We start from the raw sequence: 18920 nt of genomic DNA, 5'->3' as shown, positions 1-18920 counted from the left end.
GGGTGAGGGGTCCCGCCCCGCTGGGTGAGGGGTCCGGCCCCGACGGAGCGAAGCGGACCGTGATTCCGGGGCGGCTCCTCGGCTTCCCCAATTTCAGAGCTTCTATTGACGAGCTGTTCTGCTGCTTGCGGGGCTGTTAACGCGTCCCGGTGCTGCCTCCCGCTCGGGGGACACGGACACGACGACTTCGGAGAAAAGGGGCTTTCTTGAGCGTGTATGACAAATCCAGCCAAGCTAAAAGAGCGACCAGTAAAAGAAGCGGATTAAAAACCACCGTTGTATAAAGGCGAGAGGGCCTTGGACTACTTGCATCGCTGCTTCCAGCACCAAGCAGACGTACTTCTGATGTGAGCTGGGCTTGAGTCTTGGAAGTGTGGCCTCTCAGAAGCACACGTACAGGTCTCTGCTTCTTTAGGGAAGATGCAGTTTTGGCAAAATGGGGAAGAACAAAACATGTCATAGCATACAGCATGAACAATAGCACCAATTATTGCATTTAAAATTTCAGTCTTTGGGTGAAATATTTTTGGAAAAAGAACAGCGTGTGCTGCCTTTGAGAGCAATACTGACATGGTGCTTTTGAATTATGCAAGCAAACACTTCAGTCCTGCTAAACATGTAAAACTAGCTGGGCATGGGAGTCATTGCCTTGGCTATACTGTGATCAATGGAAGCATGAATCCAAGCTGGACCCCTCCAGTGCCAGTTACTCCCCACTGCTCATCAAACCAAACATGACTTGTTTTCTCATCGTTCCAAGCACAAGTCCCAGCAGCGTCTTCAATCCCTGCTAATAAACAGGAGCACTATTTCCCTTCACCCAGTGATGATAACAGCTTAGAACAGCTTTTGAGGAGCCTCTACATCCAGCTGGTCAAACTGTGTTAATATTTTGCAATTAAATGTAGTCCCTCTTGCTGCTTTGAACACTGGTTTGCTAGGTTTAGTAGCAAGCTGTTAGAAAGGCAGGGGTGTTTGTTGACGGCTGTGTTGTAACTTCAGTGATAACATATCTAGGCTGGAAGTGAAGATTTGCTCAAGAAAGCCAGAAGCCATTTCCATCAGCTTTAGTCAAATATTACGGGCAACAGTCAAAGGTGACAACCAGCTGCAAGATCTGTGCCTTTGCCACCTGGGCAACTGCCAGTTTTAAGGTTACTGGGAGACAACATCACACCACATTATTACAAGACACCAGCCTTTATTTTTCCCATAGCAAGGGGAAGGATGAACATTTCTAAAAATGGAGGCAACGTGAAGCCTCAGACTGGGAAGGCAAAAAGTAAATATTTTTAAGGTGTGGTTTACCAATAACGACAGGAAAGTAGCCATCAAGATCCATCTGTGGTTACCGTGCTGTAGCCAGCCGTGAGCATACTACCTCCACTCTTTGTGCCCTGTGTAAAAATAAAACGTGAGCAACTCCCTGCCTCACAAAGGCACTAGAAAGCTCATTAATTTACAGCAGTTAATCTGAGCCAGCCAAGGGACCAGAAATGAGCGTTCCGTTTAGGACACATTTAGATCAGCACTGAGATAGAGCACAGAACACCCTCTTCTGAAATGTGATGCATCCTACTGGCCTTACACAAACTCTCAATAAGCAAGTTAAATCCTCTCAAAACCAAGTGCTCAGTTTTAACCTGAATTGCAAGATGCGCCACCCTTTCTGTTCTCTTAGACCCACACACACATTTAGAAACAGATGGTTTTGACTGCAGCCTGTCAAGACATGAGCTGCATTTTATTCACGGTTCTCCCTCACACCTACGAACCCTTGTACCATTAATACATTAATTAACACATCATTTTAGTGGTCTAAGTACAAGCTTGTGCTGCACAATGCCCCCATGGCAGAATTCAGGGTGCACCATACAGAGCAGAACCAGTGACAGCCTGGGCACTGCGGATACTCACCGGGACAACTGTGTTACTCCTACATCCAATTGCACAAACCTCTGTGCTACAACAAAACAAATATATATGTTTTGTGGACACAAATCATACCCTGCAGTTTAAAGAGGTGCTAACACACTTAGAGGTGTGTTTGACTGTGATTACCGGCTCTAAAATTGTGTGACTGCATCCCAGCCAGGTATGGCTGAAATATTGCTCTTACTGGTGTCAGGCAGTTATATACACATTAAATCCACGTTTTGAAATGGTAGAAGTTATTTATAACAGGCTGCTCAGATGTTTTTTCAAGCTATAACAAAAGAACAAAATTGCATTATTTTGTTGGAAACAGTAAAGTATTGATGAAACAACTGAATGTCTTGATCAGTCTTTTAAATTAAAACCATTTTTCTTCTGGAACTGAGCAGGAGGAGGGAGGTCCAATTCAGCTGACAGGGTCTGGGGAAGTCAAAGCACAGATTGGTGTTTGGGTCTCTTCAGGATCAGTGGGTGATCTTCTGTCCCAGTAACCACTTCAAAAAACGGGAAACAGTTTTTTCACTGTTTGCAGTTCACCTCATGTTCTCATCAGGGATGAACAGGCAGTGAGCAGTTGAAGGAATGGTAAGCAGTTCTCAAAAGCTGTATTATATTTATCCAGGTGTTAATGCAGAAATAGATGCAAATTATGCTGGTAGTGCATGTTTCATAAAATAAGAGTTTTTATGATGAGATAGAAGACTTGATTTTAATATACCTTTCTAAAATTGCATAAAGAGGTTAATCACTTGATAGAATCATAGGGTGGTTGGTGTTGAAAGGGGCCTTAAAGATGTGCTAGTTCCAAGCTCCCTGTCACAGGCAGGGACACCTTCAACTAGAACAGGTTGCTCTGAGCCCTGTCCTGGCTGGCACTGAACACTTCCAGGGAGGGGGCATTCACTGCTTCTCTGGGCAACCTGTTCCAGTGTCTCAGCCCCCTCAATGAATTTCTCCCTTATATCCAATCTAGATCTACCCTCTTTCAGTTTAAAACCCTTACCCCTCATCCTATCACTACACTCCCTGATCACCAATGTATCTACAGGAGCTTCTTTTGTTACCCTTGATGTCCCTGGACAGATTTAACTCTAATAGTGGTTTTGCTTTCCTAACCTGATCCATTGCTACTTGGGCAATTTCTCTGTATTCCTCCCGGGTTACCTGTCCTTGCTTCCACTTGCTGTAGGCTTCCTATTTGTGCGTGGGTTTCTCCAGGAGCTCCTTGTTAATCCATGTAGGCCTGCTGGTGTTTTTGCTTGACTTCCCCTTTGTTGTGATACATCGCTCCTAAGTTTGGAGGTGATCCTCAAGTATTAACTGTCTTTCTTGGGCTCTTCTTCCTTCCAGAGCTTTATCCCATGGTAATCAACCAAGCAGATCCCTGAAGAGGCCAAAGTCTGCTCTCCTGAAGTCCAGGGTAGTGAGCTTGCTGGGTGCCCTGCTCCCTGGTCTAAGGATCTTGAACTCCACTATTTCATGGTCACTCCAGCCAAGGCTGTCCTGGGGCTTCACATTCGCCCAACAGCCACTGCTTGTTGGTGTGAACACAGCCCAGCATCACTCTTCTCCGCATTGGCCCCTCTATCATTGGCAGTGATGTTCTATGACCACCTAGAGCTGAAGTCAGATAAACCAAGGAAACCACGCACTCTTCCCGGCATCCAGCAGCTACTCTGAGGAGACCAGAGCTTCTCTGCACAGGGTCTCATAGGCAGCATAACATGATGCAGTAAAGAGAAGGTGACTGGCATGCTTGCCTGCCCTTTGTCAACTTTCTTCAGAGGGGAGAATGGCTTAGGTTGTCATTTTATCTTCACCTCATCTTACAGCATTTGCTGGTACTTATTGCAACGGTGTGGAAACAAGGTCAGGCTAACATGTTCTTGGTGTTTCTATAACCAGTCAGGATGCTACGATTAGGAGCCAAGGCTTGACAGCACACATTGCAGTTAGAACTCTGAAACAAGAGATTCCAAGGCATTATAAAGCTGCTCAAAGTTCTGAAGGTAAATGTATATACTGCTGGTGTTATAACCTACAGAATAGTTCAGTATTACTCTATATTGCTTTATGTTTGTATACTCTATGTATACAATATGCATCTCCTCTCATTACTATTTAAAAAACTATCCCATTTGTTACCTTGAAAACTGTTCATTTTTCACCAGTGAAAGCATACAGGAACCGGAGTATACTATGGGTCACAGCAAAAATTGCAAAGTCTGGGAAATTAGGCCCCAGAAACAGACTACAGTGCTACCAGTTTTGCTTAAGGGCATGGAAGAGACACAAACACCAACGTGTATTTCATGGTGCCAGGAAGCTCTGCTCCCCTCTCAGCTAAGCAGTCACAAGGGGTGATGACTGGAGAACTCATGAATAAACTTGAATAAACTTGATACACTCAACTTCAATGTCAGTGCACTTTCTGACTGGTCTAAAAGGAAGCAGAGTGATGGCTGTTCAAACTCAGAACCATTTTAGAATGTAACTAAAATAATTTTCATGTTTTCATATCATTATAGAGTACATTATTACAAAATAGTCTGAATTAAAAGATTTCACTCCTACTAATGCCTTACAAAATTATAGAAGGCTCCAATATATGTAATCATGATCTGTAAATTTCAACACAGATAACACATTAGTTCATTTAAAAAAATAATCAGCAAGCATTAGATGTTGCATAGCAATTTATTTCCAGGTGACATGCTTGCTCCAGGAGGATCTTTAAGGAGAAAGTCAGAGTTCAATAATTCCATATGAAGCACCTCATATTTCAGCACTCATCCTCATAGCAGGGTGTCTCAGATAGTCCCAGGGAGCCAGTGTGAGGAGGCTGCTAACCCTCAAGAGCTGCAAGATTATCTATGCTGCCCCCCTCAAGGCAGGTATTTGAGCTATGCTCTACAGTCTTCACTGAAAATTGCAGGTGCGAGTAATACAACAGAATACAAAAGTCATTTTATTACCACAGCAAAGGAAGGAAGTTAATTCATTATGAACTACATATTTTTTCTGTGAAAGGGTATCAGACTTCTCAAAAAAAAAAGTGCATAAAACAGCTCATGTCTCAAACAATCCATACTTTCTGGACTTGGCTTTTATTACAATTGGTTGGTTTGTTTGTTTTTCACAGAAAAAAAGTTTGCCATAAGAGAAAAATATTTACTATGTATACATTACTTTGATAAAAAACCTGTTCAAGACAACAAACGGGATAAAAGGAATTGGATTCCTTAGATTTGTTACTAAACAGCGGCACATAGATATGCCCATATGCCATATATGCTACTGCTAAATGTCACTATTAACGAGTAAAGCACCACCAACAATTGTTCTGCATTACTGAAGTAACAAAGTTTGAAACTTTGAAAGGCATTAAACACCCACCTCTTTTCCATCAAATACATAGGTAACCTTAAATATCACTTGAAAGACAGAATTACATAAATTTAACTGTGCTGAAATCAAAAACATTGCCAGATTAATGACACATTTAAACATCTAGTTGAGGTACCAAAAAATTCAGAAGACCTTTAGTCATTGCTAGCTCTGCACCTGGCACAGTAAGAGTGCAGCAACATAATGGTGATATGCTCTTTTAGCTGCTCTGATGAAATATAAATAATTATTAAAATAATACATGTTGCATGTTCTCAAATTCTCATGTTCCCCCCCCCCCCCAGCTAAGTTGTAAAAATACTACTAAAGGCATGATTATATAGATTTATGTTGAGGTATTATTTCACATGAAATATTGCTTCATATGGGAATAAACTCAGCTTTTCTTTCATCTCTAATACCACAGTACAATAAAGTCCACCTGCCTGTCAGTATTTAGAGATTTATAGATCGAACCAGCATAAGGGATAACAGAAGTTACCCATTGTGTCTCCAAAACACAACAGGTAACCAGACATCTCTAAATGCAAGTACAACACGAGCGGCCTAGGCTTCCTCCTGTTAGGTGTGTGGTGAAAGGACAGGCTATACTAAGCAGTCATGAAGAAGTGTTTCAATGACAGCTTACAAACCCTGTGGGCTCATCCCACAGCTCCTACTCACATGAACTGCATGGGAAAGCACATGAAGGGTCACAAGATTTGGACACGTGCAGATGACTTAGTAAAAATAGGGTGGTAAGAACAAGAGTTTGCCCCTAACATTCTACCTTTCAGTAAACAGTAATGCCACAAGAGAAAACAAGAATTTTCAATGTCCATTAAACCTTTTGTCTCATTTTCTCCTGTATTTGTGTATCGCCTCCTTAGCCCGCAACAGAAATGGCATATAAGACTGTAGTGTATTAAATTATATTTCCATTTACTCTAGAAGAAATAAAAATAGTATTTTTTAAATAATATGAATAGACACAATGTTCTGAAATGCCTTTACTTACTTAGTCTCAAACATTTCCCAGCCAATCTATCAACTGAGTTAAAATATGTGGTAATTCAGGAAGTGAAAGAGCATCTTTTTCAGATTAAGACAAGACTGTACATGCCAGTTTAGCTCTGGCTTGATTAAACTTTAATCCACAAGTCTAACAGTAACAGGTGAGTACCTGAAAATACTATACTAAATTTATTCTTCCAAGGTACATTTTGTTTGCATTTACTCAGATCAGAAATTTGAAATGTGCAGGAAATAAGCCAGCAAAATAGCAACACAAATTGCTATGCAAATTTTCCTTCTTCCCAGTGAACAACTGTTAGATGGCTGGCAAACATCCTAGATGCACCACTTACTACATACACGTCCTCAGAGGCTGGGGTATTAAGACACAACAGAAGCTCTGGAAATCAGAGGGATAGCAACTTAAAAAAAAAAAATCTTTACAAAAAGAAACACAAATTGAGTTTTCTGCTTGTTTAATAAAAGCTTGCAAGGCACATGTTTCAACTGAATTGTAACAACAACAGCAAAACAGATCAAAACTTGCAAAATGTCCCCCCTGTCCTTGCAGGGAGTTAAGCCTGTGACCTGGTTGAAAACCAAGCTAGGGTTGCGTGCACAAATCCAATGCAATTATGCCCTATTGTTGTCCTAAGGGATATCATGAAACTTACTGTTTCTTTTTCACAGAAGGTGGAGATTAGACTAGACAAATCTATACTTTTGCTAACCCATAGCCAGGTAAGAAATCCAAGCTCATGATTTTCTAAGATATAAGTCTTCCAGTCACTCCTTTTAAAAATAATGCCTTTTTACTGGAAAATCAGCAGTGTTTCTCCCACCTAAAGGGATCCTTCTGTTACTTAAGGCTGCTGTGCCAATGGTGCTGCAATACAATTTTCTCTAGTATAAAAAGCAAGGTAAAAATCTTAAATGATTCTCCTAAAGCAGAATCAATTAAGTATCAAGAATACATCATAAAAACTGTGACAAAACTAATAATAACAACTATGTCACAGTTCAAATAAAGTCCAACATGTTTGTTTAAACATGTGTAAAGGCCAACGTGCTAGAAGATAGTTTTCTTTAGATGTATGGATGGCCTTGTGTTTTTCTTAACATGTGTGCTCTACATACAAGTACTCAAACTCTATTCTGTGTGGTAAGACACATACAGCACTGTGGTAAAACACACCAGGCAGCCAAGGATCATTCAATATTGCATCTTGGCATGGCAGTCTAAGGCATGAAGCCGAAAGCTATGCGACTTCATCCACCCAAGTGCAATTGTAACCCTGAAGTTTGCTCCCTGGAATGTCTTATTGCTGTTATGAAATTATATTCATGAATGATTAACTTCAGGCAAGCAAATGACTGACACACAGACATGTCATTTCTTGACAGTAATTCAAACCAAACTGAATGGCATAAGGACTCTAAATTTACTTCCAGATGTTACATCTACATCCACACTAGCACATACAGAGGTTTCTGCAGGCCTGCCCAGCTCAGATTAATACACTAGCTTTTGTTGTTACATGGTAACTGAAAAGTCTGACACAGCCCTGTGCAGTCAAACATATGCACTTGTGCATAAGCCACTAAACAGAGACTGCATTTGGCCAGACACACACACACCACCCTCAACACAACAGTTCTGTCCCCACAAAGGATATTCACTTCTAACCTTAACACAGTTATACTGGTACATGTTTCTCTCAAGGATATCTGAACATTGGTTTCAAATAAAATGCATAATTTAACATCTTGTCAAGGCTCATAGGCCTAAAAATATAACTGAAAGTAAAACACAGATTACAGATGTGTTGACTTTTACAACAATAAAGCTTTTTTTCTTCTAAATCACTTCGATAGCGATAATAGATTTTTTTAAAAAACTCAGCACTACCTGTCAGTGTAAAGTAATCAAACCTATCTGCATATAGCAGAGAGGAATCTCGCGTATACACCAACATGCTGCAGTTCCTAATAACTTCAGAGTTAAAATTCTCCGAATTTGCATTTTATCAACAAGTACAGTAAGGATTGCTTTGCAGCCTTCATTTGCAGAACAGTTTGCAGGTTTTTCAGTTCAAGGTTCATCCTGTTTTGCCAGATCCTTCATTAAAAAACATCTGGGCTGTACAGAATCATTCCCACACGCATGACAGACTGGTCTGTCATGAAGTCATAACTGCAGGTAACCCCTAATGGGTGAATAACCTCTTCCAAAAATTAGATCATCACTTTTTCTCCAGCTACACCTACCTAAGCAAAGTTACTGTTACCTTTTATTGGATTTTCCATTCACAACAGCAGGATTAGGCCCAGCGTTGGAACCAAAGCATCATTCATTTTATCAAAATTCTATCAGCCAGCAACAAACAGGATGAACAAATAAATTGCTACGAAAAACAGCTGTAGAGGCAAATGGGGTCATGTAAGGAAGACAAATTTTAGAAGGAAGCAAGACTGCAGAGTACTTACCCAAATTTGCAAAGATCTCAGTGTAGTAGCATAACTGATACAAAAATAGCTATGAACTACTGCACCACTATTTATTAATGGTGGCAATGATAGTGTTTTAAAATTAGTTATGGCACTAACGATCACACAGTAAGTTGAATGAAGTATCAGCCACCGCTCACCATGCACACACCCACACGCACACCCACACACACATACCCACACCCACCAGCACACACGGGCAAGGTGAAACAGAAGTGCACAAGCCTCAGCAGCAAACCTCATTGTACTGCTACACTTGTCCAAGAACAAGTCTGGCATACAGTTGTATACTGGCCCATCTGGATGGCTGCTAAGACACATATGCATACACACATCTACATTTGAGCTTGGAAAAATCCTGAAACGTTCTTTCCAAACTGAAGATCTGACCTTGTCAACCCTACTGCTAGGTCAAGTCCAATCACTTCTACCAATCTCTCTAACTACATAGAGATCAGTGCCTTAATCTAGGTACACGTAAGATGTACGGATGTGTGTTTGATACACATAGAAATGCTTAGAGTGGAAGGCAGAACAATTAAACAATAAAACCCTCCAAATCCCAAGATTACTTGAAAGGAGACGGGATACTGATTGCTTTCTTGCTAGAAAATAAAAGCTTACATGAGGTCTTTAAATAATTTTTATGCCTTCACTGAAGTCTACCCATATCAGCTCTCTAACACTAAAGTTAGAAATCTCATTTACAAGAAGATGAAGATGATCTTACAATGGGAAGAAAAATGCAAAAATGTGAAAGACTGTCACACTTTGCAGAGACTGTAAAATTGACAGTTTTTGCCCATTTCCTTCAAGGATGGTATCTGTGTCAGTTGATCTGTAGTTGAAAGAATTCCAGTTTGGTAAAATAAAGTTGTCAATACACTGCATCTGCAAAAATAACTTCCTTGATCAAAAGGAACTTTTCCAACTGAATTTCATTCATAGTCAATCCTCAGAAAGAAGCTTGCATGCTGTTTCATGACTGGAAGGATATCACAGTGTTGATTCTATATACAAAGTAGGATCTATTCCAGTATACCCGAGTAAAGTAATTCACATATGGAGAATGGTTCATTTTGATTTCATGACAAAATCGTCCATATTTTGAGTGGGCATAACTGTCGCCTTCCTCACAAACCACCTGTCAGAAAAGAAGATGATCTAGTTAAAAAAACCACAAAGATAAGCAGTTACACAATGCAGTTCTATACATTTACTTCTGTATTCTATGCATTTACTTTATGATAGATATTTAATTTCCATACTGTGCAATTCCAATAAGCTGAAAACATATTCCCCTGTAAGTTGTTAGAACAGCCCTTGTGAATTAATACCTTTGTCAGGACAGCAGACATTAAACCCCATACAATAAATTCATGCAATAAATAAGAGCAGTGGTGGAAACTATCTACGTGCCCTGTTTACCCAGTACTTCAAACCTGACCTTTCCTTCCCTATGTAGGGAAGGAAATTCCCAATCACCTTTTCCAGGCCAAGTAAGTTTGACATACTTAATAAAGACTGAAGCCACACACAGAAATCACCTTATAAATTCCAACCAATTGACTTGGAAGCAAATTGCTTGTGTGTTTTAGCATCTATTATCTGATATTCTTGAAGAAATCCCTTAGCTACTTCTTCTGATGGCGTGAATTGACATGGAATTTAAAAAAGGTGGTAGGACAAATTAGTGGAGAAAAATCTTTTGGTGGCTACCAAACACAAAGATCCTTCACCTGAGCTACACTGCTTTGGCAACAGCCTGATGGACAACACGTGTCTTGCCCTGTCCATATGCTCTTAACCAGAAACAGAAACAAGACAGTGGAGCAGGAACTACAGGACGTAGCACAAGCTAGAATGTAGTACTTATCTTCTGAAACACAGGAGTTTGGAAAACACATCTACAGACCTGTCCACAGCGTAACAGCCTGTTCACCGTCTCATGTCTTTGGAAACAAGTAAATGCTGCAGTTTCCAACTACATGCATATGCACTGCATCTATATGCATACTAGCTTCCACTAGTTTGGAAAGCCTTGATAATCCTTCAATAAGTGAGAGTTTTCTTTCAAAGCTTCCTGAGACAACATACTACATCAACTTCCAGGAACAAACCATGTCAACTTTTTGAAAAAAAAAAAACAAAAAAAAAACCAAAAAAACAAAACAAAAAAAAAAAAAACCACACACAACAAAACAAAACCAAAAACCCAACAACCCACAATTTTTTTCCTGTTGGCCACTCCAATATTTTTCCTACAACTATCATTTTTGGCATCCAACCCAGTACGGACTCAGCCACAGGCTGGAAGCACAAGTGATATTCATTACTAGCCAACCAATCTTGTTCTAAAAATACTGAACACTCGGTTGTCTACATTTAAAGTTCTTTTGTTACAGGTTTAGATTACAGACATTCAGCAGAATAGATTTTTACTGAAACTCCCATCATGAACTTTCTTTTCCCCTTCTTAATGTCTCCACTATAAATAGGATAACTCTTGTCACCTCGACAATCCTAATTACACAAAAATAGTAAATGACTGTTGTTTACTGTCAGTGCTGTGTGTGGAATTTATCAAAAACAGGCTCCTTGCATTGGATGCTGTCTTTTGATATTTTCCCCCCACTTTGAGTGGAACTGCAAGCACCAACCACTCTGAAAGGTTGTTTGTTGAAAGGGAGCGTTCCTTAGAATGAACTGCTGCATCACGGTATGTTAGAAATTAAAGAAGGAAGAAACTAATTCTGATATATGAATAAAACAAAAACTTAAAAACCTAATAGTAAAACTGTGCTGCTTAAGTTAGAATGAGATCAGGATTGTGCGTGAGGGAGAAGCATGCAGGGAGCATGGAGATGAGAGATGCAGGGGTATGACGAAATGGAATCCTCAAATTGTGGTTAAATTGTTCCAGCTGACATCTGAAGTGTGAAGGGGGAACAGGAACTTATTCATGCAACAACAGAAAGGAGAAGAAACAGAGATAGTGTGTGCTGATTATCAGAGATGGAGATTATTAACACAGTGTCATGTACAATATATTGGTTACAACATGGAATAATCACAGCATATATGATTATAGCAGCAAGGCAAAGAAAAAGCAAGACTTCAACAATGGTAAGGAAGTTAACACAAAACCAGGAACAGTATACTCCATAGATTAACTGGTCAGGAGACCTAGAAGTGGAACTGACATCAGTTGTACATTCCTGGGGAAATAAAGGAGTAATCCCCTAAAAATATATCACGCCTACAATTACTCCCCTAAATGAAAGCAACTACAGAAATTAAACGCTTGCATTACAAGTTCTTTTGAAATGTGTATCATTGAAAGCAGAGCTTATAAAATACCTAACACAGATGAACACCTTAGATTTTTCCCCAAGAATAGAATATAAGACTATATAAAAGAAACATGTGTCCTCCCCATTTAAAAAAAAAAAAATAAAACCAAGGATTTGTTAACCTTGTTAATCCTAGAAACAGGCTGTACTGGACTGAATGGTAAGCTGGTCCTCATCCCAGGCAGAGTTTGAGAAGAATTTATGCATTTTAAAATTTCATCTTTAAAGCTAGTAAAGAATGCCCTCTGAGGCAGGGCTGCACTGCCTTTGTAATAATCTCTTCCTGTGTTACATCCTTAAAGATTTATATATAGTTGAGTAGTATTTAATGGCTGGCAGAAAAGCAGCACAGCCAGATACTAATGTGTTAGGAGGGATAAGGGCAGCTGAAGAATAGATTACAGAGGTAAGATTACAGATGCGTAAGAAGAGACAAAGCAAAACTTGATTATCGCATTTAAGAGTCTTTGTCTACATGTCAACTACCATCAGAAAAATAAGATCAGCATTCTAAGAAGATTCCTTTTTAAATTACTTATACATTCAAACATTCATTTTTTCTTACTGTTACTTACATGACCATTAGCAATATCCAACAGATCTTTAACTCTGCATCCTCTTACAGGTCCCACTTCATTGCAAATTGAATCTTCAATAACCAGAAAATTTGCTTTATAAGATGTAAGTATCTTATAAATATCCTCAGCTGACCTCTTTGAATAGATCTGATAAATCTATAAATTAAGAAAACATGTTAATGCGATGCAAAAAATCAGTGATAAATTAAATACTGGGATACACATACACACACACACTTATCTGCAATAGCAAATTATACGTACACATCAAGCTATAAAATGTTTGGGTTTGAAATCTCCAAAACAGGTGAGGTAATGGCCAGCTGAATGAGAGATATTTGTTCCTGATGATGGCAAGTTCTCATCTTATATACTTTGAGTGGCCTGAAAAGCCTTCAGAAATAACATTTTTCTATCTGTTTCTGTTCAGAATGAAGAAATTATAATCTTCTTCATACTTCTCTGTTTGCTGGACTCCTGCATCCTCCTTCCTTCTAGTGTACTTGATTTTTTTTTTCTCTTTACATTTGGGTGAAGACAGTTCCTGTGAAATGCTTTCCAAGTCAAGTATCTTCCTAGAGATTTCTGTTTCCCTACTGTAATGCTGGAGTGTTCAAATACAGACTAAGAACAGCAAACATAAAACAGCAATCTCAGTTTCTTTGCTAGGCAGTCACTGGGCAAGTTCATTTGGCTTTGTGACTTCCTCCCTGACAAAACTGCTCACAAACATTCAGAAATGACAGACTGCATCTGACTCAAAATGGTCACGCTGCTCAGTAAGGAACCTTAGAATTATAGTATGTGTTGGGTTGGAAGGGACCTTAAAGATCATCCAGTTCCAAACCCTCTGCCATGGGCAGGGACACCTCCCATAAGACCAGACTGCTCAAAGCCCCATCCAACCTGACCTTGATCTCTTCCAGGGATGAAGCATCCACAGCCTCTGGGCAACCTGTTCCACTGACTCACCACCCACATTGTAGAAAATTTCTTCCTTACATCTGGTCTAAATCTGCCCTCTTTTAGTTTAAAACCATCACCCCTTGTTGTGTCAGAACAGGCCCTGCTAAAAAGTCCATCCCCATCTTTCTTAAAGGTCTACTTTCAGTGTTGAAAGGCTAAAATAAGGTCTCCCTGGATGGAGCTTTCTCTTTCCCAGTCTGAACAATCCCAACTCTCTCAGAGTTTCTTAATTGGAGAGGTGTTCCAGCCTTCAGATCACTTTCGTGGCCCTCCTTCAGATCTGCTCCAACAGATCCATGTCCTTCCTGTGCTGAGGAATCTGCAAATGGACATGGTACCCGAGATGGGGTCTGGCTAGAGTAGAATAGAGGGGCAGAATCTCCTCCCTTGACCTGGTGGCCACACTTCTTTCGATGCAGCCCAGGATACGACTTGCCTTCTGGGCTGCAAGTGAACATGGCTGGCTCATGCCCAGGATGAAATGTATCACGTCCAGGATGATGAGTACCTCAGCCTTCTCCTTGTCTGTTAGCAGCTTTCCAGTCTTGTTCACCGGGGGCATACACTTTCTTTGACCTTCCTTTTCTAGCTGACATATCTATAGAAGCCCTTCTTGACATTCTTTGTATCCCTTGCCAGGTTCAGCCCCAGCTGCTCATTGTCCTTCCCATCCCTACAAAACTGGGCAGCATCCCTATGCTCTTCCCAGGACACCTGTCCCTGCCTTTCACTGCCTGTGTATTTCCTTTTTGTCCTTTAGTTTGACCAGCAGGTCTCGACTCAGCCACGCCAGTGTCTTGCCTTCCTTGCCTGATTTCCTGCACCCAGGGATCAAGAGCACTATGGGAAGTGTCCTTAAAGGTCTGCCAGCTCTGTTCTGCTCCCTTGTCCCCAAGGGCCGTTTCCCAGCAGGTCCTATTGACCAACTCTTTGAAGAGCCAGAATTTTGCTTTCATAAAATTCAGGGTCCTGTCTTTACTCTTTGCCTGACCCATATCCTTCAGGACTGTGAAATCTACCAATATGTGATCACTGCAGCCCAGGCTGCCTCCAATCTTGACATCAACAATTAGTTCACTTGCATTGGTGACTGTCTTGTTCATGAGCTTATAGATTATGTATTGGTCTTATCTTGTTATCTTTCTTTACAAGACATCATGCTCTTTCCTCATCTTAGACTGTAAAGACTTTGGAGAAAAGGCAGTATAGAATACCACTCACATGTAGTAGAAGTAGCACCAAACAAATAATTTGCATTGACAGGTGGCCTGGGTAGCACAGAAGAGGAACGCAAACGTGTGTGTCACGAGGAATGTTACCAGGTCATCTTTGTTGGAGCACTAATGTTCACAGTATTCTCACACATCTCAGGCACTTCAGTCTTACATGATGGAATAGTCTATAAACACACTCACATCTATGGAATTGGATACTCACATTTTCGTTTCTTTTTAGAAGATCATCATCATTATATAAAGGCAAGCTTGACACCATCCATCCAGTACAGAGCTTAATCACACCCATTAACTGTGGGCTGCCTGCAAACACAGCAGCCACAGGAGCCTGTCGCCTGCAAAAGCAACACCAACGTACACGTCTGAGGCCAGGATGCATTCCACAAAAATACCGCTTTTCGGTTTATACACTGTGAATCTCTGAAGGTGCTACAGTATGAACTGGAGTACATGGAGATACAATGGGAGGTGTAACTAGTTGGTACGGATGCTGCAATGGCAGTAGTTCCCTTGCTAGGAAAAGCTGACGTCGACAGCAGTAAGGAGTGTGTAAGGACAGCCCTCTGCTGGAGCAAGGGCTGATGGTCATTCTCCTCCCCTCTTCACAATCCACGGAGAACCATTCAGAGTGATCCCAGAATGGATCAAACTGTTGCTTTTCTAAATGGTTGGTGACTTGTGACAAAGTAAGCTTGGGAAGAAGGGTAGGTAGAAGAAAAAACAACACAATGTTATCTTGTAAGGGAAGGATTTGTGATTATTTTCGTTTGGTCTTCATGTATTTCATCATCTAGAAGTAAACAGTGTCATAATAGAGAATAATGTCTACAGTAATTATGTTTCTGGGTTTGGTTTCATCTTTAGACTTTTCATATTCCTGCATTAATGAAAGAAAATATTACACTTAATTTTTCCTGCAGAAAAAAATTATAAATAAATGCACCTTATCAGCGAGAAAATGTTAAGAGAACATATTGTAAAAATGACATTCAATTAAAATTCTAATACGGATAGCTAAGTATATCCTTAAGGAAAAAAAAAATCTTTATTGTCATTAAAAAGTATGAACAGCTGCTGCAAATAAGGGTAGTCAAATTGCTCTTAGCTGAGTGAATCTCAAGGCAACTCACCATGATTAATTATGTACTTGAAGTGCAGACTAATGTAAAAGCCATTAGGTACTTGGCATCATTCCATTTGCTGCCTTCAAGAGCTACTGCAGTGACAAACAACATACACTGCTATTAACAGAAAGAAGAAATTGGCTGGAACATCATAATTACTGGCCTTGCCTTTTCTGAAGATGTACAGGTTGACATTAAAGACTACATGAATATAGAAAATTCTAAAAATATACAGCTAAAGGTAAGCAAGTTATCTGAACATAGGGTATCTAATTTTCAGAGAAGTTCAGTTCCTAATTACATGGTTCAAAGTTAGATTGAATGAGGCCAGAATTCAGTTCTGAAACTTTTGGTAAGAAGGAAAACATACCTGTGGAAATAACTGGACTTGGTATTAGCTATGTATATGGCTCAGTATGAACTGCATAACACAGCTCAGTATTTGCTACACCCTGCCTAGCCAGACAGATAAGAACCCTTCAGCCTTCTGGGCAAAAGAGATGCTTGAATCATACACATTACACTCTATGTGTCTTGACTCGAGTCTCTAAACCCTCATATTCAGGCCTTTCATTTTACTGGCTTATGCACACAAAAATTTCAGTGTTTCCATCCCTGTTTGTATTACAATCAACACAAAACCTCAAATCTACTGAAAAGTTAATGTGCAAAGAACCAAGTACTAAGATGTCCACCTCTATTTGGAAATCAGGTCTAGTAATGACATTAAACTTATCTACTTGTGTGCTTCAGGATCTTCTCCTCTTGAAATCAGCAATAATTTCCTATTTCTTTTTTGGGAATAATACCAAACTTAAAATCAAAATTTCTCCTCCCATACCTCATGGAATGACTTAGCAGGGGAAAACTCAGATTAACAGCAGTAGCTCCACAAAATGCTGAGACAAAAATACTGAGACAAAAATACTGAGACAAAAATACCATGACATAAAGCAGTAAAATAGAAATGTAGGATTTCATGCTTACTTTATCCATGTCATGAGTTCTACTGTATCAGGGTCATAGAATTCTTGTAGTTCTGAAAGCTCTATCATTATCCTAGGGAAAAACTGATGGAAACATATTTTTAGTTATGTGCAGTTGAAAAAATTATCTACAAAGCATCTAATTTTATTAAGGCCTTAAGTAACACAAGGGAAAAAAAAAAATCTGTTTCAGATGAGTTTTTCCTCCTGATTGGCATTTTTGTTTGAAAATTTTGCAAAATACTGTTCATGCTTTCATGACAGCAAGATACCTTCTCCAAATAAGTCTGTTAAACAAGAGTTCTCATCTGTTTTATTTGCTTACAAAAAAAAAAATTAAAAACACACGCACACACAAAATCTATGTAGCAACAACATTTATCAAGTTTAACTGGCTTTAAATTCACTGAAACCATAGTAGAGGTTTTCATATGCAAATGCATATAAATAAGGGCACTGAACCAAGAAGCTGACAAGTCTCTCACGGTAAGCCTGCTTGGGCAGGAGGGGTTGGACTGTTGATTTGATGGACAGGTGCTATGCAACTGGGATAGAAGAGAAGAAATTTCTTAGGAGAGCATTATGTAGACAATCTTCCCTGGACTTTCCTCCAACTTTTACTTCTATTGCTGCAGTGAAAGAAAGTACACTATATTGTATGAAGTAGAATATCTCAGTTTATGCTCCTGAAAAACATTTTGGGAAAAAGCAGATTCTAGGGAGTCAGTCAGAATGCCAGCTCCTTCAGTTCAGCCCCAATTACAATCCTGCGCCACGGCTTCCCTATCCTGTCAGGTTTGAAGGGTGAAGGAACACCAGGTCCTTTATGAAGATGGGAGATTTTGGCAGTCCTTGAGCCATTCTGAGCATTTATCTGAAGCAGGCACGGCCAGAAACTGGCCAGCCTTGAAAGGCTGGGGCATGTTCACACCGTTGTAAATGCTACGTGAAAGCTACTGGATGCCAGCTCTTTTCGAAAAGGATAAAGTTTACAAGTTATGACAGACTAAAGGCTCAACATGCTTTAGGACAGACATAGTGGACAGACAGACAGCAGCAGGAACCTGCTTTTAACTGAGGAGCTCCACCCCCATTAGCTGGACAATTCCAGGTGACAGCAGTGTACAACCAGACATGGCAAGGTAGCACAAGAACAGCTGCCGTGTGTGTATCAGGGCTGAAGGCCACAGCAGTGCCGTTACATGTGCACCCGACTGTCCCCAGAACAACAAACGGAGAGAAAGAGGAACTGCCAATGCCATCCCAAGGAGAACCAGCTTCACCCATCAACCAGAACCCTTAGAAACATCTAGTTAGATGAGGGACTATGCCAGGCTGAGCCAGAAGGCAGCCAAGCAGAAAGACACTGAGCTGTATGCTCAGCCATTTATAGCCACAATAACAGATTAAGAGCCTCGAGGCATTTGCACTGTCCCCTTACTATTAATCAAAGGTTCCAAGCCCAGGAATCAGTTATGAACCCGGAGAGCAAACTGGTCACCACTGCTTAAAAGCAACAGCTGCATCAGCAATGGATGAAGCCCTCTAGAGTCCAAACCCCCACAGTGCTTTTATTAAAAAATTAACTGCAAATGAATTACTTGGTCAAATAAACTAGCTTCCTTTGTCATAATAGACTTCATAACTGTTTTGAGCAACTGTAGCTTTTTTTTTTTCAGGAGAATATCTATTGCTCTGGCAGAAATGTGTGAAGAGTCAGATTACATTGCAACCAAAATGTGTACTACAAGATAGATTTTACAATACTGTTTTTCAAGACCGGCTTTTATATTTGAATTCTTATTAAACTATTCACACACACACACACACACAC

General features: G+C 40.1%; 1 protein-coding gene across 1 annotated transcript; it reads right to left on the bottom strand.

The window, feature by feature from the left end:
• Positions 1 to 9720: 9720 nt before the first annotated feature.
• LOC103773071 (probable C-mannosyltransferase DPY19L4) lies at positions 9721 to 17172 on the bottom strand. The gene is made up of 4 exons (XM_008940425.1): positions 17088 to 17172; positions 15179 to 15311; positions 12773 to 12931; positions 9721 to 9988 (listed from the first exon to the last, which is right to left on the bottom strand). The coding sequence occupies exons 1-4, from the start codon at positions 17153 to 17155 to the stop codon at positions 9824 to 9826; spliced, it is 525 nt and encodes a 174-aa protein (XP_008938673.1). The 5' UTR covers positions 17156 to 17172; the 3' UTR covers positions 9721 to 9823.
• Positions 17173 to 18920: the final 1748 nt, after the last annotated feature.

The sequence above is a fragment of the Merops nubicus genome, unplaced genomic scaffold, assembly GCF_000691845.1.
Source record: "Merops nubicus isolate BGI_N331 unplaced genomic scaffold, ASM69184v1 scaffold9655, whole genome shotgun sequence".
NCBI lineage: Eukaryota > Metazoa > Chordata > Aves > Coraciiformes > Meropidae > Merops > Merops nubicus.
This window is presented reverse-complemented; position numbering and strand designations above follow the sequence as displayed.